General features: G+C 42.4%; 1 protein-coding gene across 1 annotated transcript in view; it reads left to right on the top strand.

The window, feature by feature from the left end:
• Window positions 1–21,774, top strand: part of CD9 (CD9 molecule) — a 45,859-nt gene extending 24,085 nt beyond the window's left edge. Inside the window, exons 2-8 of the mRNA XM_089669885.1 lie at window positions 7,723–7,825; window positions 8,662–8,759; window positions 9,532–9,606; window positions 10,907–11,008; window positions 13,189–13,266; window positions 17,822–17,905; window positions 21,326–21,774. Coding sequence (XP_089526011.1) covers window positions 7,723–7,825; window positions 8,662–8,759; window positions 9,532–9,606; window positions 10,907–11,008; window positions 13,189–13,266; window positions 17,822–17,905; window positions 21,326–21,391 — 606 coding nt within the window. The 3' untranslated portion in view covers window positions 21,392–21,774. The remainder of the gene's footprint in view (window positions 1–7,722; window positions 7,826–8,661; window positions 8,760–9,531; window positions 9,607–10,906; window positions 11,009–13,188; window positions 13,267–17,821; window positions 17,906–21,325) is intronic.
• The last annotated feature ends 262 nt before the right edge of the window (window positions 21,775–22,036 follow it).

Genomic DNA, 22,036 nt, shown 5'->3' on the forward strand with positions numbered 1-22,036 from the left:
TCTCTCTGAAATTCTGAGGAAAATGGGTCGTTCCAGACATTGTTCAGAAGAATAGCGTACCTTCATTAAAAAGTTGATTGGAGAGGGGAAAACATATAAAGAAGTGCAGAAAATGATAGGCTGCTCAGCTAAAATGATCGCAAATGCTTTAAAATGGCAACCAAAACCTGAAAGACGTGGAAGAAAACAAAAAACTACCATTCGAATGGATAGAAGAATAGCCAAAATGGCAAGGACTCAGCCAACAATCAGCTCCAGGAAGATCAAAGAAGGTGTAAAGTTACCTGTGAGTACTGTTACAATTAGAAGACACCTATGTGAAGCCAAGCTATCTGCAAGAAGCCCCCACAAAGTTCCACTGTTGAAAAAAAGACGTGCTGAAGAGGTTACAATTTGCCAAAGAGCACATTGACTGGCCTAAAGAGAAATGGCGCAACATTTTGTGGACTGATGAAAGTAAGATTGTTCTTTTTGGGTCTAGTGGCCGGAGACAATTTGTCAGACGACCCCCAAACACTGAATTCAAGCCACAGTACACTGTGAAGACAGTGAAGCATGGTTGCGCAAGCATCATGATATGGGATGTTTCTCATACTACGGTGCTGGGCCTATTTATCGCATACCAGGGATCATGGATCAGTTTGAATACATCAGAATACCTGAAGAGGTCATGCTGCCTTATGCTGAAGAGGAAATGCCCTTGAAATGGGTGTTCCAACAAGACAACGACCCCAAACACACCAGTAAACGTACAACATCTTGGTTCCTGACCAACAAGATTGACGTTATGGAGTGGCCAGCCCAATCCCCGGATCTTAATCCAATAGAAAACTTGTGGGGTGACATCAAAAATGCAGTTTCTGAAGCAAAACCAAGAAATAGAGAAGAACTGTGGAATGTAGTCCAATCATCCTGGGCTGGAATACCTGTTCACAGGTGCCAGAAGTTGGTTGACTCCATGCAACACAGATGTACAGCAGTTCTCAGAAACCGTGCTTATACAACTAAATATTAAGTGATTCAAAGGAAAGCAAAATCTTCAAACATTTTTCAGTTTATATAGTGAATGTTTGAGTTTTAAAGAAGAATACAAACACTGCTATTTTTTTGAACAGTCTAATATTCACTTTTCATAAATTTTTTTAGAGGAACAACACAAATTTGATATATTTTTCTTCATGTTTTGATTTGGAATAGAATGTGTAGTGTTCCCAATGCATTTGTGTGTATGGAAATAAAAGCTATTAGAAGGATTTTGAGCTTTATTCACTTTTTCAACACACTGCTATTATTTTGAACACAAGTGTGTGTGTGTGTGTGTGTGTGTGTGTGTGTGTGTGTGTGTGTGTGTGTGTGTGTGTATACACACACACACATCTATATACGTACGTGTGTATGTATGTACAATGAACTTGTGTGTACGATGCTTCCTTCTGTGAGTGGGTATGTTCAGAATAGCACCATCTCATGACCTGCCAACGATTGCCAGCTTTGCCAGGCTAGTCTGTACAGCACTATCCCTCCTAGCACAGACACCGCTTAAGCTCTGGCCATATACAGCCCATCACATCGTATTATCTTCTATAGAAATATGGGAACTGTAGTGGTGGTTATTGTAGTGGGTGTGATGTACAGAACCAGCATATGTTGTTCTTCTGGCACCCAGAAACAGCGCATTTTTTCTAGAGGCTCTGAAAATGTCACCAGGATTACACTCATTTGATTGAAAAGTAAGCCATCAATTTAAAAAATTTATATCCGTGTAGTCAATTGTGGGAAGCGGAATTTAGGGGTACAAGATGGGAAAGAGTCCTAGAGATCAGGCTTAATGTGGAGCTTAACCATTCAATACTTGCCTTCCTTCAAGTGATGCAACCAGAGATACCTGGCTTCTTTGGGTTTGCGGTCTTTGGCTATCTTGGCCAGGCCAGTTTTAAAGTAACTTTTGTGCGTTTTGCTAGGAGTTCATCCTGGCACCAAGGTGTGCCTTATGTAACCTGATGTAAATTCTAAAGCATTTTAAGAAGAGAAAGATAAGAGACCTTTATTGTAGAGGAGACCTAATGGAGAATTCACAAAGTCTCTACAACAATTGTCGGTGTCTGCCGGCATCCAGAGCCCTGTGCAGGAAACTGTCACATTCATGACGGCTTTCCAGTACATACACTACATGCTCCACTCTGAAGGTGGATTTTAAATTCAGAGCCAACATCAAGCTTGGCTGTTGATACACAAGGTGAACCATTACCACCAGGCATGCAATGAAGTATAACCACTAAGAAAAATACACACAACGTTTTGTTAACCTTTTAATATTCAAGTGATAAAAATGAATGGAAAAAAAAAACGTAAAGATCATCTTTTCTCTTATTATTTTTTTTTTTTTGTCTTCAGACTCCTTGAAATGGCTGTCTGATTTCATAGAACTTCTGTTTTAAACGTTTTGAGAATGTTGCAGATGTGGCCCTTTATATTGGTGGTCAGCATAGAAGGGCCCCTTACGTTTATATGTCAGCTAAAATTATTCCACCATTGCTCACAGCTAAAGGAACTTCTAGAAACCTGTGTTGGCATCTTTGCACAGCCCCTGCAGGCAGCTTGTCAGTCTATGGCAGGCTACAGCTGGTCAGAGCCACAGTGGTACCTGTGTATAGGACCCAGTCCTTTTTTGAGGGATGAAGTTCTGGAATTTCTGGTCTTCAGTATTCCAGAACCTAGTCCTTGAAAGGACAGGGCCCTAAAGGCCAGAACCACGTGGTGCAGCGTTGACTTTGACAGGCTGCCTACAGTGGAGCTAGGCGTTTTCATCTGTCCCTGCTGGGTGCGCTGCAGCTAGACAGGCCTTAGGCAAGCCCATACATGATTCTTTTTTTTACTGTTCAAACAGTTGGGTTGAATGACATTTCTGCTGAGTCATTGTATTCTGATAGCAGGGAGGAGACTTCCCATACTGTCAGAAAACACCGATCAGCACTGCCAGCTGTAGCCAGTGGCACTGATCGATCAGGAAAAACCCAACAGGGTGGGTTGTACAGAAGCTGATCGATAGGTCATCTTCTGTACAACCAACCTGCCCACACATGGGTTGAAATTTGTCCGGTCCCTGTTAAACCAGCTGAATTTTGATCCATGTATGGCTGGCTTTAAAAATGGCTGTGGTGACAGTAGCTGTAATAAATGTTTCACTGAAACATGGCTGAGAGGCCTAACTAGATAATTTTAAAGTGTTTTTTTTTTTATTTCTAAATAAAAAAAAAAAACCCTTGAAGAAATCACTTGAATTCATAATATATGCAACACAAGTTAAAAACCATCCTCACCGTAGTCCTCAAACCACACAATCTGATAATTAAGAATTTGGAGTGCTGCCCATAGCAATCAGATGAAAGAAAAGATATTTTCTAATATTCTCTGCATTCAGAAGTGCGTGCAGAAAGATTTGAAAGTTTCCAAGCTGCCTTTTTTGTGAGTTTCGGCTCCCTATAAAACATTTTCCCATAAACAGATCAGACGTGTGTTTTTATCCAAGTTACGAGCTTGGCAATAATAAAAGGCTGTGCTGATGGTAATAATACAGCTGCTGTTGTATACGCTAATGGGCCTTACGTAAACCGTGGCAGAATGTTCAAGGCTTGTTCAGGCTAGATGACGGTGATTAAACAACAAAAAAAAAGATGCTGTTTTCATCAACTTTTCCCTCCACGTTTCCTAACTCTAGTATGGGGCATATCTATTGTAGTGTCTGAAGTGTTACTTTGTTTAAAAAAAAAAACAAAAAACTACAGATAGCAGTGACATTTCACTTTGGTGTATGGCCTGTTGTGTGTTGGCTACCAGTTTAAGAACTGGAGCAGGCACAATCTGAAGCAGCTGTGCATGGTAACCAATCAGCTTTTAGCTTCTACTTGTTCAGTCAAACTTTAAAATTGAAATATCAAAGCTGATTGGTGGCTGTGCACAGCTGCACCAGATTCTGGCTGTACAGTCTGACCCCCGGTTCACATCTATGCAACCGTGTGGGATGCATTTTGCGCGGACACGAGAGCCCATTCATTTGAATGGACTCCTGCGCCCTGTGACATGCAGGGAAGAAGTCTCTGCGCTTCTTTGGAAAACACAGCCCGCACAGGAACCTCGGTTCCCAGTATGGTTGTGTTTTGCAGTGCGGGTGGCGTGCCATTCGAATTAATGGCACCCGCCTGCGGGTCCACATGTCTCTGTGCCGGTGGTGCGGCTGCACGTATTTTCATGCGGATCCACAGCGGCGTCACCCATATGTGAACCTAGGGTTTGTGTGTGTGTGTGTGTGTGTGTGTGTGTGTGTGTGTGTGTGTGTGATCTCACAATGAACTTCTTCCTTTTTATTGATCTGTTAAATATACCATTGAAACCATTGTATCTGTTAAATTCAAAACATACCGTACTTGGTTTTAAATTCTATATAATATCCCCATGCTATGTTAAATATCAATATCCATCCAAGTGAAATGTGAGAATTTACTAATCTACCCAACTACTCACACCAGTAATACAATATCAATAGATTGCTATGTGAATGGCCAGAAATACTGGAGCTGCTGTCTGAAAAGGACAAAACCTTCAAATACCAGGATATTTATAACTTAACAGTGCTGCTTTTTAACATTTCTTATCAAATAACACATTAATTGTAAAAGAGAAATATGTTCAAGAGCACAGCCGTCAAGTTATAAATATGGTTTTTAATCCAGCTAAATATCCAATGAGCTGATATGTTCATTACAGGAAGTCATTATCCCTGTCCAGTTAACCCAGTTCACTTCTGTATCATTTAGAACACCTCCCCCTATGTTATATACAGGGACGGACTGACCATTTGGAAACTCGGGCACTGCCTGAGGGCCCGGGGTCAGTAGGGGGCCCCATGAGATGCCCCTGGTTCCTTTTTTCATAGGCTTTTTTGAGTTTGGACAAGGACACAGGGGCCCCATGATCCCCTATTTCCCGGGGGGCCCCACGAGTTGTCAGTCCGCCCCTGGTTATATAGATGAGGAGAGGAAGGTGTTCTGTAGTCCGAACACACTTCCTGTCCTAGGGTGACATTACTGCACCACCATCCATAGGCCTTAACTCGCTGTGTGTATCAGTCTGTAGGGAGAACAAAGAACTTTCTTGCTGCGTGGCTTCTCCTGCACTGCAAGGATTAAATGCTCATTTACACCTAGGGCAGGGGTGTCCAAACTATGGCCCTCCAGGTGCAGAGAATGTCCGTGGATTAAAGTGATTCTAAAGATTCATTTATGTTTATTATTGCTTTTTAAATAAAACTTCTCTTCTGGGATCCCCCACAAGCTCTCCTAGCCCCTCCTTCCTGGCGGGTGCCCCCACAGCGAGCAGCTTGCTATGGGGGCACTGGCTGCTCCATGTGTCCATTCACACATGGAGCCGCGGCTTGGCCTCACCCCCTCTCTCTCCTCATTGGCTGACTGGCTGTGATTGATTGTCTCAGCCAATGAGTAGGCAGAGACCCTGGACAGCCGAGGCAGCCGTTCACATTGCTGGATCGCGATGAGACTTGGGTAAGTATTGAGGGGCCTGGGGTTACTGATGCACACAGGTTTTTTACTTTCATGCATAGAATGTATGATGGTAAAAAAAAACCTTCAGCCTTTACAACCGCTTTAATCCTCTGTACAGCACTGTGGAATATCAGAGTTGTGTAATTGAAAAGCTGATATATGGATTTGAATTTAGTGGCTTTGTGAGAGGTACCCTTTAAGGAAACATGCGCTGGTGGAGACACATGGTCTGCCATATGAAGCCATTGGATTAGCATGACATTCAGGCAATCAGAACTTTCAGAATTGGAGGTCAGCAGAGGCAGCGTACTACTTTCCTCCATACAGGTCGCCTTTAAGACCACACGGTGTATTGGAAGTTGTTAGGCAATGATGGTATGTTTAGTAACAATGGGAAAGGAGATCCTTTCCCACAGGCCCAGCATGAACCTGTTGAATGAAAGTGAGTAAAACCAGTTTGTACAGTAATCTGTCCTTCCTTGTAAGAGGAATATGAGGCAGACACGGCGTCCTTTGTTAAATTGGAGAGTGATGAATCATCTGGATGGAAAATCTGGGTGGAGAATAGTGATTTGACTCATTAGAGGCTCTCAAGCTGGCTGTGGTGTCCTCTGATCCAGCAATCAGAACAATTTCAGTTCACTAGTTAGGTGAACGCAGTACATTTCTTCCAGAGCCCCATTCAACTTAAAAGCATTCTAAAAGTCAATAGAATAGTTGGACAGCATATGGTCATTAACTGTAATCGCATATACTTTTGCCCAAAAAAATTATTTAGCCTCCTCCCTAGCCCCCCTTATCCATATAGTTGGGGGGGGGGGGGGTGTATCTGTATAGTGGGCAGGAGGAGTGTAACGTCACAAGTTGGGGAAAGTACATTCCCGGTCTGTGTACTCTGCTGTGAGCTGCAGCCAATCCACACAGAAGGGTTGGGCAGACTGTGTGGCCGCAAAGCCGACTATGGGAGGTACAGGTACACTGTGCTTCAACATTTGGTCCTGTCATTTCTGTTAGAGAATTCAGGCATTAAGACTGACCATGCCAGCACAGTGCTTGGCGTGGTCAGTTTGAAACCATAACTAAGAGCAACTGGTGGGATCATTTGGTATTTAAAGGATAGGTTCACCTTTAGTAACATGTTACACCTGTATTGGTTGTAACATGCTACTATGCAGCAGCCTCTCCTCACCCCTTGAGCCACCCCTATGACAAGAGCTGGGGGTTCCTCTCCCCCACAGTCGCTGCATTTTAAAAATGCACGGCTTTGCAGGGCTCTGCCCACACAGCCGCATCATTCAGAGAACTGTGAATGAAGAAAGTACCTGTCTGCCAGCAGATGGCAGCTGGTATTTTTCAGTGGACTGCGATGGAGCTGATGAGCTGTGTATTTTGTTTAAATACAATTTTATTCTCTAGTATTTACTTGGAATCATTAGCATTGACTTAGGCTCTGTTCACACCAATGCGTTTTTTTTGTGCTTTTTGCTGAAATACACTACAGTCCATATAACATGGTTTTCTATGGAACATGTTCACATCTATGCTGTTTTGAGCTGCTGTGTTTTTTTTAGAAAGGGTCAGGGACTTTTTTTTTTTTTTTTTTTTTTTTTTTTTAGCAACAAGCAGCTTTTTTGCTATAACAGAGTTCAATGGATAATCTGCTGAATTGCACGGTAGTGCATTTTTGCTGCGTTTTTGCATTTTTATTCTGCCCAGCAAAAAAAAACCCACTTATACAAAAAGTTGGAACAAAATGCGTGTAGAAAAATGCAAAAGGAAGTGCGAAAAGCACTGCAAAATGGAAAAAAGCATACTGCATAGGTGTGAACAGAGCCTTGGTATACATGTTCTTGCATTATCTATGTGACTAATACGCCCTTTTTTAGATTTTACGGTTGCTGTACAGATTTCTATATTTATTCTTAGCAGTGGGTTTTTTTTTTTGTTGTTTTTTTTTCCATGAACGAGCTGTCGGTGGCATTTAGAAATTTTACACAGGGATCTTTTTTCGTGTTTGTTTTGTTTTTTTGTTTTGATTGTTTTGGTTTTACATTCTATATAATAATACTATATGCATTAGGCTTCCATGTATCCTTGAAAACTCAATAAAAAATATTGTACAATGAAGTATCAAATTTGACCAATTTATATCTCCTTTCCACAGCTGGCAGGCACAGCAGTCCTGGCAATAGGACTATGGCTCCGATTCGATGGCCAGACCAAGCCCATGTTTGAGTCCGATTCCAGCGCTAATTCATTCTATACTGGTAAGATTGAATCCAGGAATCCTAGCACACGCTGCTTGGCTCACACACTTTCCAGTTATCATCTAAAGAAGCATATTCCCTCTGAAGCTTTAGTCAATATCTAACTCCTAATGGGGATAGCTGTGTAGTTTGTACTTCCCATTCTTCTTTGAGATTTAAGCTTTTCTGATAATTGGACTGCTAACTAAAAGATTCTGAGTATTGAACACATGCTGGTTTTCTGGTTGCGCAGTCTCCTTTTTGATCTACCAACAACCATGTAGTAAAGGGCCTGTGTAAATGATCCTTTCAGTTTACAGCAGGCCCTCCACTACATAATTGTTGGTGGATTTTAAGGAGATTATACAGTCCAATTTAATATGTGCATTGCCAGTTCTAGGGTGCCTATAAATAGGTAGGCAGATGGGTGGAGATAGACCCACTGTATTGTATCTAGCAGCTGGGCCTACATTGTTTCAGTGCACTAGGTAAGGAGGAGGAAAGGGTGACGCAGCTTGAAGTTGTACAACAATTTGAAAAATCTGTGTCAAGGTTAGGAATGTTGGTCATTGATTAAGGGTGCCCTATATAGTCTAGTTCTCTCAGGAGTTTCTTGACTCCTCATATCTAAAGGGAAGGGAATCAGACCATGGATGAGACTGCTGAACAAACCAGGGGACATATTAGGTCTCTTTTTGTAGTGGGCTCGCTGTAAAAACTCTGAATACACTTGGCATTCTCTGTTGCTACAGTCCGCCCTAATATTTTGACAGTAAGTGGGGCTGTTATCGCTAGTAGGGCTCAATCCATTGTTGCATGCTGATCTGGTAACTTTTTTTTTTTTTTTATTCTTGCAGGGGTCTACATCCTAATTGGTGCAGGAGCTCTCATGATGTTGGTTGGTTTCCTTGGTTGCTGTGGTGCAATTCAGGAGTCTGAGTGCATGCTAGGATTGGTAATATTTTTTGTTATATGTACATAAAGCGCTTAAATAACAACATGGCAGAAATTAAGATTGTTACCAGCAAATGTTAGTGTAATTCTTACCAAAAGGGTTGTGTGTATGTGGGTGTTTTTTTTTTTTTGTTTTTTTTTTGTTTTTTTTTACTTTTTATGTAACGGAGGAAGGAAATTGGGGGACAATTCCTCAATGCAACAATGCAAAAAATGTTGTGACACTCTACCTCTTCCCACACCATCCAAAATTTAAAAAAAGAAATTGAATAGAGTTCCACTTTTAATGTATCGTGAAAAAAGAGGGGCTCCCACAGAATCTGCTGAAATACTACCCCTCCCTTCCCCCTTCCCCACTCCTCCCCAGCAGAGCAGGCCTTAAGGTGGGTGTACACTAGTCGAATTTCAAACAAAGTGCTCAGTACTTTTGCATGTTGTACAAAAGTAGTTTGAGTTTGTGTTTTGCTTTTACATTCTATTTTGGAATGAATGGACTTTACTGAACAAGTCATCCAGTGCTTGCATGAGGCAGCCACTTGAACTGCTAACCGGCATGTACAGTACGTCTTTCACTTTCGCAGGATCCACTGATGCCAGGTGAGAAGACACCGTGTGTCAGTGCTGATCATTAGGCAGAGTTACTTGCCCAATACGGTCTCTTTAAAAGGACTTTAGGTTACCATTAACAAAAAAAAAAGTTTTGTTATAAAAATGCACTTTGTGAATGAAAGAGATACTGTGTGTGTAATATAATTTTTTTTTTTTTCCCCCAGTTCTTTGCTTTCCTCTTGGTTATTTTTGCCATCGAGATTGCTGCTGGAATTTGGGGTTTTGCCAATAAGGACAAGGTATGTGCATGCAATTTTATTTAAAGTGGTTATAAAGCCTAAAGTTAGGCAAAGATCACACTGTTTTTTGCATCCAGGAGCAATGTGGTCATTTCAGATGATAAAAGAAAATGGAGACTTTCATCTTCAATCAGACCCGTTCTGCTGAGATAAAAGGAATAGGCCACAATATGGAAGCATTCTCTATGTATATAACAAGCAGCTATTGTAACAAACCTGTATCCCTGTATTCCTTTTTTGAAAATATCTATTTTGGGTGGAATTGCACTTCACAACTTGCACAATTTACCATCCCAACCTATAGCTACACTTGCCACCTGACCTTCTGACAGATTCCATAACTGTTCCTATACAATCATAAGCAGTTTTGGGTATGAAGGACTTTTAAAGGCATGAATATTCACAAGAAAGTATTTGCATGCAATAACAAACCTGTATTCTTACACAGATTAAATGCTATAAAATAAATAGCTGATCTCACTGTAGCAAATGTAAGCTCTCTTCAACATTCACAACATAATGTAATAGAGCACAGCTACTTGAATGTCCACATGGTGACAAAAGAAGATACCATTTGCCCATAATATTGCATTGTTGGTCCGATGGCCAGAGAAGATGTGTTTTTTTTTTTTTTTTTTTTTTTTTTTTTTCTGACGTATATTTCTCAGGGGAAAGGATGGAACTTTCCAATCTATGCGACAATATACAATAAAGTCATCTCTATACGACAATATACAATAAAGTGATGAGTAGAATAGCAAATTCATCCATTTGTATAAAAAAAGTGGTGGCCAGAAGTCCTAAGACTTGTATAATCCATAAGAGATCTATATTAACAGTCATAAATGGATAAAACAATCCAGTCTGTGGACCTGGTAGATGTTTGGGGGGGGGGGGGGGAGATTTATCTATCTATCTAGAGCATGGTATATAGCAAAAAATCTCTACTTGTGTGATTCCCAGTCAATGTTCATGGGTCTCCCTATATCTCAAGACATACCTTTTTAGCTATAGTGGCCAATAGCACACCATATGTTTAAAAACGGATGCAAAGACCATTGCGTCTTGCATAAAGAACCCCTGTGCTCTGGAAACAACAGTCCAATCCAGTTTTTTGTTTCCTGTATAAACTAAAGTTGGTGTGTGTGGTGTTTTTTTTTTTTTTTTTTTTTTTTTTTTTTTTTTTTTTTTTTTGGAGCGTTTGTTTTTATTGTGTTTTTTTTTTGTTTTTCAGAACATGCTTGTTTTCATGTTTTTCACTTCTGTTTTTATTTGTTGTGTTTTAATTTTTAATCTCCAGATTGTAGAAGAACTGCAGAATTTCTATAAGGAAACGTACGCCAAGTATGCTTTAAAGCAGGAGCCAGCTGTGAAGGAGACCTTGAGGACCATCCAATTTGCTGTATGAATTTTTTTGATTTGCCACTGATCAACACAAATGATAAAACACACGTGTGTGTGTGTGTGCCTGTGCGTGTGTGAGACGTTTGGGGCATAGTACATAAGTAAATAGAGGATTACTCCATCCAAGATTTGCGTGTATGTATTGTTTGTTTTTTTTTTTTTTTTCTTTATTGCATTGACTGGAGAGAACTTTTAATGTCACATTTTTATTACTGTCTGTGACCTCCTCGTGGGGAGAAGTTTCCTTACTCCTCGTGATTTCAGGACCACCAAGCAATGGAGAGCAGGGCAGTTGGAGAATATTGCTACCTGCACCGTACTGTTCCAGTGACAGACATTGTTTTTAATCCCTTCTTTTACTTTTTTTTGTGTTTAGCTTTACATAAGATGGTGCATGTGTCTGGTTTGTGGAGAAAGGAAGTGGCCCTAGGACAGGGGTCAGCAGACTGTCGACCGTGGACAGCCGATGGGTTGATTGGGAACACATCCCTTTTACACAGTCCTTCCCCCGGCCTCCGCTGCCATCCTCTTCACTGCATAGCAGAGTGGGAAGAGTCACAGTACTGGATAGAGGGTCAACGGGTGGGAGCTGCTGGAGTTACCTTTTCGCATTAACCAGCAGGTGATTGGTTGCCAAGTGGTCCTAGCAACCAATCACAGGCTTGTTAATGTAAAAGGTTAACTCCGGCAGCTCCTGCACCTGCCCTCTATCCAGTACGGTCCTACTTCTTGCTTTCCTCTCTGCTATACTCCAGTGTAAGGTAGGGGAGTGCTACCTAGACACAGATTTGGATCGAACACACGTGTGTGTGTGTGTGTGTGTGTGTGTGTGTGTGTGTGTGTCAGAGGACACTACAACGCATTGGGGGTGGGGGCAGAGGACACTACAACGCATTGGGGGTGGGGGCAGAGGACACTACAACGCATTGGGGGTGGGGGCAGAGGACACTACGACGCATTGGGGGTGGGGGCAGAGGACACTACGACGCATTGGGGGTGGGGGCAGAGGACACTACGACGCATTGGGGGTGGGGGCAGAGGACACTACGACGCATTGGGGGTGGGGGCAGAGGACACTACGACGCATTGGGGGTGGGGGCAGAGGACACTACGACGCATTGGGGGTGGGGGCAGAGGACACTACGACGCATTGGGGGTGGGGGCAGAGGACACTACAGTGGGGGGGGGGGGGTTGTGGGAGAGGGTTCTGTAAAGGGAATAGAGGACATTGCATTGGGGTGGGGGTGTTTTGTGTAGGGAATGAGATTGCATTGGGAAGGGGGGGGGGGGCTGCAGTGGCTGGAGTGTAAGAAGGGCACAGAGGACACTCCTCTGAGGGAGGGGGTAGAAAACACTACAGTGGGGGGGGGGTTGAAAATGGGACAGAGGAAACTGCAATGGGAGGGCAGAGGACACTACAGTGGGGATTGGGGAGGTGAAGGGGACAGGACACTGTAGGTTTGTGATGTGAAGGGAACAGAGGACATTGCTATGGGGAGGGGGGCTGCAGAGGACACTAAAGTGTGGGTAGAGGTGGACAGAAGACACTGCTATAAAGGGAGGGGCTTGATGGGTATTTTTTTATTTATTTTTTTTGTTCTTTGTTTTTACGGATGACCCTCATAGTTTTATTTCCTCCGTGTTGTCCAGGTAGATCTCAATCTCTAAAAGGTTGCCAACCCATGCCCTAGCAGATGTCTTGTGGGAAAACTGAGCAGGCCTTGGTGGAGATAGGTTGTGGAGGAAGGAGGTACCCTTAAAAGGAGATGTTATGAAGAAAGAACAAGCTGGATTTCAATCCATGTGTACCCATTCCTGTTCGTCGGAAGGGGATCTAACTATCTACTTCTGTCAAACAGGAATGTTGTAAAACATTTCAGGAACAGTAGCTACAGTCACTGATCGGTGTATTCTGACAATGGATTCTCCCCACTGGGATATTGTGTTCTACCAGTGAGACTCTCCATTCTCACTTGTGGGTAGAGGAATCTTTTTTTTGTTTGGTGTGTTTTTTTTGAGCTTGTTGCCTGCTTTGGCCAGCTTTAAAAATTACAAAGCATCCTAAAATCTCTACATGCTAATATTACTTCTTAATATATAGTAGGTAAATGTATTCACTCATATTGTGTGTGTTTGTGGTCTATAAAAATCAATTACTTTTCCTATTTTGTTTTACAGTTGAACTGTTGTGGACTCACTGGGGTTTTTGAAGCTCTTCTTTCAGAGACTTGCCCTTCTGCCAGCTTGAGTATGCAGGTAATGTACTCTTGTTTTCATTATCTTGCCAGAAAGCTGTAACTGGTATCTGGATGCCAGTACCAGTAACTGTACACTTTTTATAACATTAACTCCAGGGAAGAGTTAAACTTATTTCATGTAAAATACGCCTGTCCCAAACCTAACTAGTTTAAACCGAGTATAAGCAAATAATACAGTGGTTTCCTTCAGTTATTCAAGCATTTTTATTAGACACTGGCCAGAAAAACAGGAAACCCCACCCAGACATACCCCATCCTAGCTCAGGTAGGGTTCAGTTTTTGGCAAGTGTACTTAGGTGGTGGATGTGCCTACTACCGTCTCCCAGAAGATTTTCGGTTCAAGGGCTTGGTTCCCGATCTCCTGGCCTGTTCCTGACACTACTGCTTAGATAGAGGAGGGCCTCGTCCATATCCCTATTGCCTTGTCGACAAGAGGGGCTATACCCAAACTTGTCATATTGCCAGTTGGCGCTGTATCCTAGGTACAGTGCATCTGGTGACCATGCTAGCAGTGTGCTATACAGGTCCAGGGAAGTGATTCCCCTGGTCTCTGATTGGGTCTTCTGGCTGTTCAGCTATGGACTGGTGAGTGGCTGTGATATTGGTGGAGCATGTGGCAATCCTTTCTGGCAGTGTTCCCTATATGTTTGCACGGGGGGCACTTTGGGCAGTTTTTTAGTGCTTGTGACGTATGGCAGTTGCAGAGCTCAAAACGGACAGTCTGGTACAGCACACATATGCAATCATCTTATTACATACACCATTTTTACTGGTTCCATGCTCACAAATGGGTGCATTCAGAGCACCTGGTATTCCTGCCCTGCACAGCCGCAGCTACCTATATGTAGGCACTAAGCACAGCCAGCATTGTGGCACACAGGTGATCTGGCCTAAGTTGACATTCCTCTCACATGGGCGGCCACTCCCCTTTGGGATCTCAGGCCTATTAACCCTGAGAAGCATGACTTCCCACAGGAAGAGAGGTAGTGTAGGCTACCAAGTTCCTCAATCAGGTAACGAAGACCCCCTGTGCAGCTTACCCTTTGGTATTTCCATTGTTTCAGGGGCACAATCCTCTACTTCCTTTCTGTCAAGGGAAACATTTTCTGCAGTAATATCTGGATTGCATGATCAGCTCTCAGGGGTTCTTACTGTTTGGAACGCCTGGGATGTAAATGTAGGCACTCGCTTCCCCTCAAACCCATTTGTGGGAGGATAAGGCATCATAGGAGCAGGAATCTTCTATGGATCAGTCCCCCTAGGTGGAATCTCGAGGTCTGAGTTTTCAAATGTCGTAGTGGGCTTCCAAGTAAATGTGGTGTGGACTAGCCTGAAGTTACCTTTATTGGAATTCACTTCCCCTAAACCCATTGGTTTTTGGTCACAGCAGCCACCTAAAACTCGCCAATTCTTTTCAGTGCACCTTCTCACATTCAGGAGAGGTGATGTTTTTTCCACCAATGTGTTTCCCTTTACTGTACGCCATGGCAGAGGAAGTCTACAAGAAGTGGGGTGCTCTGGCTGTTGACCTGATCATTTCTAACCTAATAAGACTTTTGCAGTCCCAGTGGATAAAGTCCTGGTCTTTAAAGCAGTACTCCGGTCAAAACCTTTATTTCGCCATACAGCAGGGCTGTGCCCCCACTGCATGGATCAGCTACTCGTTTTTCTAGGGGTAAGCATAAAGTTCATACTCGCCTGACCTGCTGATCCTTTGGAAAACTGCACTTCACATGGTCCAGCAGTGGACGGTTCCTGTCTATGGAGCGTGCTGACATCAAGAACAGTCTATTTACAAGGCTGGTGGACCGTGGGGGGTCAGGAGCCGAAGGGACCAGTCTTGTGTGGGGAGGATCGGTGGGTCAGGTGAGTATATCCCTGTTGTTCTCTCTCCTAGAGCATAACAAGCCGTTTTAAAACATTTTTCCCAGAATTCTGCTTTAAGGATGCCACTGATAAGAGGTTAGGTGCTGTCTTTAAGGCATCCTTCTCTTTGGGAGGAGTGGCTCTGTAGCCTGTGGTTGGAGTTTGCCAAGCCCATTTAAATATTGGGCAAAAGTGTTCTCTGCTTAGAGTCTGACCTGGGGGATCCTACCATCTGGAAGTTCCTGGATGATTTTCCAAGAGTCTTGGAACATTCCATTTGGCAGTTGGTTGTTGTGTTTTTTTTTTTTGTTTGTTTTTTTTTTTTGTTTTTTTTGAGGGTGGGTAACATGTCTGCCCACATGAGAAGGATCCTATGGCTCAAGTGTTGGTTGGCAAAACATTTCTGCAAGAAGCAAATTGAAAGGCTGCCCTTTTGAAGGCAAGCACTTATTTGGACCATCCTGGGATGCCATCCTGGGGTGACTGTGGGTAACAGCACATGACGAAGGTGGCAAGTCAGAAACTAGTAACTCATTGGGAATCCAACAAAAGTTCTTTCATAAGCAGCATTCCTCAGGCTCTAAGCAAAAGCCTAAATTCCAGTCCATTGCCACCCCTCCAATCCTGCAGTTCTGGAGGCCCCTTTAACTCAGAAAAACAGACTGGGTCTGTCCAATGGCTATAAGCTGGAGTTTCACTGTTTCTTTGTCCATGCTTTATGTACTCAAGGGTGTTCTTGCATCAAAGCAAAAGAGTGGTTTTCTTTATGGCCCAATAGCTCATCGCATCTGTTCCAGAGGAGGAGAGGTCTCATGGCTTCTATTCCAACCTGTTCAGTTCCAAAGCCAAACAGACGTTGAGCCTATTTGGACCTCTAGCGTGTCCACAGCTTCCTGAAAGTTAAGAATTTTCCAGTCTCACCAGTGGTTTATGATTTGCAGTGGAATATCATCACGATCAGTTTGTGACATTGCCCTTTGACCTGTCCTAGGCCCCCAGGATGTTTACCAAGGTGTTGGCTCCTGTTCTGGGGCTGTTGAGGACCCAGGGTATCCCCTTTATTGGATACCTCTGTGGCTTGCCGTTCGGGGAGCAATTAACTCATTGATTGTCCAGATGGTACAGGTCCTGGAATGGTTTGGTTGAATGCTGAACCTCCAAAAGTCCCTCCTTGCTTCCATTTCAACGTCTGGAGTACTTGGGTTCTAGACACGACACAACAAGCAAAGGTACTGATCCTGCAGGAGAAATTTCTGTCTCTTCAATCCCAGGTGACGTCCTTGAGGTAGTTGTAAAATGCCTAGTTTCAGGCCTGCATGGAGATAATGGAAAGGATAATAGCTCCCTTTTGATCGAGTCTCCTAGGCCCAGTTTCACCCCAAAGCTCTTCAGCTCAATCCTGACTGTAATGACAAATGTTTGGAGTCCTTGGCTCTGACAATGCATCTGACTCCCACGACCTGGTCAGCTCTGGCATAGTGGATATCCACAAAGATGCTGGATACTGGGGAGTCTTTCCTTCTGATGAATAGGAAGGACTTGACAATGGATGACAGGCTGGGGAGGCGATCTGGAGAACATCTGTTCAGGGAATGTCAGAGGAGCCTAAGTTTCCCATCAACATACTTGAACTCTGGGTGATTTGGCTTGCTCTCATACGCTGTTTGTCTGCCTTCGGGTCCTACCTGTCAAGGTACAGTTGGACAATGCTACAGTTATGGCATTTGCCAAGCATCAAGGAGGATTAAGAAGTCTTGACACTCAGGAAGAAGTGGACCTGATCTTGGGTAAAAATGTCACATTCCGACCCCCTCTGCTATACACATTGTCAGTGTGGGGAAAACTGTCAGGTGGACTTTCTATGCCTTCAGCAGCTGAATTCAAGAGTATGGCCCTTCAACCAGAGGTGAACATAGAGATTTGACTGCGGAGGGGTGCACCAGATGTGGATCTCTAGGCATCCAGATTAAACAACAAACTGGACAGGTTTTAGTCCTGGACTAGGGATTCTCAGGCAGTAGATCCCCTGGTGATCCTTAGGATCAGTTTTCACCTGCCTTTCCTGCCCTGCAGCTTCTTCCTTGCCTATTGAGCAGGATGGGGGGGGGGGCGCTTTCTGGAAATTCTGATTACATCTGCTCGGCTAAGAAGAATGTGGTATGTGGACATTGTAAAGCTCATGGCAGATGAGTTGTGGGCTCTCCCAGATTGACCATATTTGCTGTTGCAGGGCCAACCGTTCCATCCTGATGTACGGTCATTGACTTTGACTGTTTGAAGCTCAACGCCTGAGGATAAAGGTGTTTGTATTCCTACCCTCCTAAAGGCAAGAGCCTATCACTAGGAAGGTTTACCAGGGGTCTGACATTGCACCCGAGAGCCACTGTTTGCAGGTGCAATGCTCTTCAGGCTTCCAAGAAAAAATAAATGCCCTTTTTTTTTTTTTTCCCTGCAAAACCTGTACATTTATTTATTTTTAAAGAAAACTTCTCCTTTTAACTGCTTAGGTCCTTCGTGATATTCCCATAGCAGGCACTGAGCAAGGATGCTAGCTATGGTAAGATGCAACAGGTATACCATCAAATAGTTGCTGACTAGAATGTGAAAACTGCGAAATTTGGCACACTGTTTTCATAAAGAAATGCTGTAAGCAGAAAAACATTTTTGATTCATTCTCTTTCTTCCAGGCCTGTCCAAAAGCTATCGAAACAGTCTTCAACACCAAATTTCACATCATTGGAGCTGTTGGAATTGGAATTGCTGCCATCATGGTAAGTATTAACCCTCCAGAGGATTTACCCCCTTTCCTGACTAGGCCATTTCTTGCGATACGGCACTTCGTTACTTTAACTGACAATTGCGCAGTCATGCAACACTGCACCCAAATGAAATTTACGTCCTGCGGCGGACATTCTGACACTGGGGGGGAACTTGGTGTCACTGACACACTAGTGACACTAATACAGTGATCAGTGCTAACAAAAAAAGCACTGACACTGTACTAATGGCACTGGGCAGGAAGTGGTTAACATGAGTGATCAAAGGGTTAATATGTAGGGAGTGTTGTACTAGGGGGCGGGGGTGTGCAAGTCACTGTAAGCACACTGATTGGGATGGCTGTGCTGTGCACAGCCATCCCGAGCAGTGTGCCCTCGCTGACAGGGAGGAAGCCTGTTTGTAAACAAACAGTCTTCCTCCCTGTCGGAGATGCTCGGTTAATCACCGGGGGGCGGCAGGGACCCGGTGATTGACAGCTATGGCGGTGCACGTAGGGCTCGCGCGTGCCCCCTACCTGGAAATGCAAAATTACATATATATGAAATTTTGCGCACCCCTGCTGCCCTGTTGCAGTACATCTGCCATGGGGCGGCGGTTAAATATCATGTATCAAAATATATGGCACCCTGTATCTATCCCACATCCACTTCTCCGACCCTTCCTTTTTATACAAAAAAATCTCCACCTGAGAACCCCCTATATACCCACCCTTCCCCGACAGCCCCGTCCGTAGAGGTTGTCCTATTAGGACCTACATGTGCATCATACACCACTGATAAAACACTCACAAATAATATCATAAGCTGTAATAGGCACTGTATATATGCACATTAGGTCTAGGACCATGTACATGTGTGTATGCCGATTACTACACAGAGGGGAAAAAATGAAGACCGTTAAAACTAAAAATAAAGCACTTGTTCAGAAAATGCCAAAATGTGTATTATTCCTCTTTGACGTGAGTCCATGTAAATGGCCTGCGGTCCACTAATATATGATTAAAGGGGCTGATTCCACCATATCCGGCCAGTTCTTTTTAGAAATCTCGAATTTTAATTATGTGTAATGCAGGACTAGCAGTGGTGTTTACTAGTACCATAAGCCCAAAAAATGAGCATTTAACCATTGTAAAATAGATCAAAAACTAGTGCAGTGCTCCTATTAATAACCTAAGTGTGTGTGTATGTATATATATATATACCACTTAATATTCCCGTATCGGAAATTCATGTCACGTGAACATAAAAATATGTGACCTTCCAATTTTACATATATAAAACATGCATGCATAATTAATCAACTGTTAATGATAAAATGAAACCTGAGTACCAGCAGAACTTTTTTAAAACTCCCACCGAAAAAATTTTAAAAATTTCAACATCGGGTGAAAGACTCACCCAGCAATAATTTATTTGCATTACCTCAGTGACAACTCATTGATAGGTGTTCAGTTCGTACTAATAGTGCACTTTGTGTATGAATAGATTCTTCCCTTTTTATGTGTCAAACATACTCTTCTTTGTATATAGCCTCCAACAGCATGTGCCTTAAAGTGCTACTAAACAAAGGACCCTGCATTCACTAAATCTGGTCTCCCACAGTACACACAACATGGAAATGCAATCATATTAGTAAATATAAACGTATAAATGCCTTTTCTTAGCAGTTAGAGCAGTCTTGTAACTTCTATCAGTGTCCAGCAAAGCACTGGTTACAGCTTGTAGGAGGAGTTTTCATTCTCCTGTGGGAGGATGCAGGACCCCTGACCTCTGTCTGGAGAGAGCTGATTTGTCCTGTGCTGATCACATGCACGCTTTCAAGGGGAAAAAAAAAAACCTCTAGCAATACACACTAAACTGAGCATGGGCAGCTTGCCCCGGAGCCTCTGTTCTATCAGGAGATGTTTAGGAGACACTGGAAGGAGGAGGATCAGAGAAGACAGGATCAAACATAATTTTTGCACACTGTGGAGTATTAACCCCTTAGATTCCAAAGTGAGTATAACAAGCATGCTTTACTGCATATGCAGGCTGAGTTTACTGTTGTGGGTTTAGTAACACTTTATTAGGTGGCCTTTCGACTCACCTGATGGACCCCTGTACTCATAAGCTGTCAAATAAGGCATATGTAGAACAACCCAATTCCACAGATCTCGTCTACCATGTGAATCTGAGTGCTGCAGGGATGATGATGATATATAGTTCAAAGAACAAACATTCCGTAGACTAGTTATTAAAATAAGTGGTAAAATACTCACATGTATAACTGTTTAATTGGCACAAAAGAAACCAAATCCCCAGGATAGCTGTCATAATCCTCTTTCAGCATAAGACCAGAGTCCCCGAAAGCTCTGTACTGCGTGATGACGTCACCAGACATGCCCCATCTGACAATTTGCATTCTGATTGCACGTCTTACATTTTTAAATTCTACTGGTACTCTTGTCTGTTAATCATTTACAATTTATTTTATTTATGCACTTTTTTATATATTTTTATGTAAAATTGTTGCACAGTCCCATTTATGCCACATGAGTTTTTGACATGCGAGTATTGAGTAGTTTATTTGTAACTTTTGGTTGATATTTAAGAGAGCGACACTAGTTTTTAATTTACTAAATTCTATTTTCAGAGTGTGAATCATATGTAATCTGGGTAAGCTTTCAGCACATATTTTGGAATTGGTGCTAGCACAGGGTCGATGCACTATATTTCACTTTCAATTCATGGGGGGGGTTAATATTCCTAAGAGTTCAGCTTTAAACAAGCCATCCCTGACCTCTCTAGCTGGTTTCATGTGAAGTTATTCATTCTGAAAAGATCACAACAAACAAAGGTTTAGCTTGTTTACATCATGTCCATTGAGCTGCATTATTCTGCACACCATTGTACGTTTCTTCGTGCCCTGCTCACGTCATACATGTGCGGTTTGCAGAAAAATGCAGCTCAATGAACATGGTGAGAAACCGGACTGCGAGCTTGTTCAAACCACTTGGAAACACCTGCTATGTGTTTATATTAGAGGGCTGCCAAGATCTGTTCTCACAGGAAAAAAGCTAGAATTTCAATTTCTGGGTTGTAAAATTTGAAAACCAATTTTCTTCACAATGCTTTCTAGAAATAATTAAAACAACTCTTCAAAGTACTCTTACTGTATGTTCAGAATATGTAAATACTTTAGTGTGCATTATCCAGGCACAGGTTTACTTTAATTTGCACCTAGGTGATAATGACCACAAAAGGGTAAGATTGGCCATAAGACATTTTGGACAACAGATTTAGGCCCAAATATTACCTGAATGTAATGACGTGAGGTAGCAATGGGTTTCCTTGTTAGACTGTGCCAGTAGTTCTGTGGAATAGGAATAAACAGAATGATAAATGTTAACTTTGAATTTCTTTTTTCTTTCTCAGATTTTTGGAATGATCTTTAGCATGGTCCTTTGCTGCGCAATCCGAAATAACAGGGAGATGGTATAATATTGGACTTAGTCCATGAAGGGTGGGGCAGGGGATTGATGTCAAAAACAATTTTAGTGTTCAAACAGCCTTTTCTAAAATAAAGTTGTGCTATATTTTCTGTTTTTTTTTTTTAATGCCAAGCTGTTGTTTTTTTTTTGTTTTTTTTTTAAAGGTTACTGTCTGTATGTTTGAAATGTAAAACCAATGATACAAGGTACACAATTTTGTTGATTGGTTAAATTCATATATATATATTGTAATATCAAATGGTAATACTATGAAGGGCTTTGTTTAGTGTATTTCGTTTAGACTTGTCTTTCGCTTTCTTAAAAATATTAATCGAAGTATAACTTATGTTGAACATAATTTGGTACTTAATTAAAAAAATACACCCAGACAAATCATGGTCTCATTTTTTTTTGTTTTTCTGTTTTGTTTTTTTAAATGCTCAATCGCTCTATAGCCCTTCTTTTTTTTTTTTTTTTTTTTTTTTTTTTTTTTTTTTTCTTAAAGTGGTAAACAGGTATTTCCTAATCATACACTGCAGCACATTGGCTCTTTCAGATCTTGGCCATGGGTTTTATGCTGATACCTTCAGGTGAGGAAACTAGCAATCCAAAGCTGTTAGAACACTCCAATATAATCCTATCCTGTACTGTATCC

Source organism: Staurois parvus, unplaced genomic scaffold (genome assembly GCF_062004578.1).
Source record: "Staurois parvus isolate SC_StPar_1 unplaced genomic scaffold, SC_StPar_1.0 ptg000010l, whole genome shotgun sequence".
Taxonomy (NCBI): Eukaryota; Metazoa; Chordata; class Amphibia; order Anura; family Ranidae; genus Staurois; species Staurois parvus.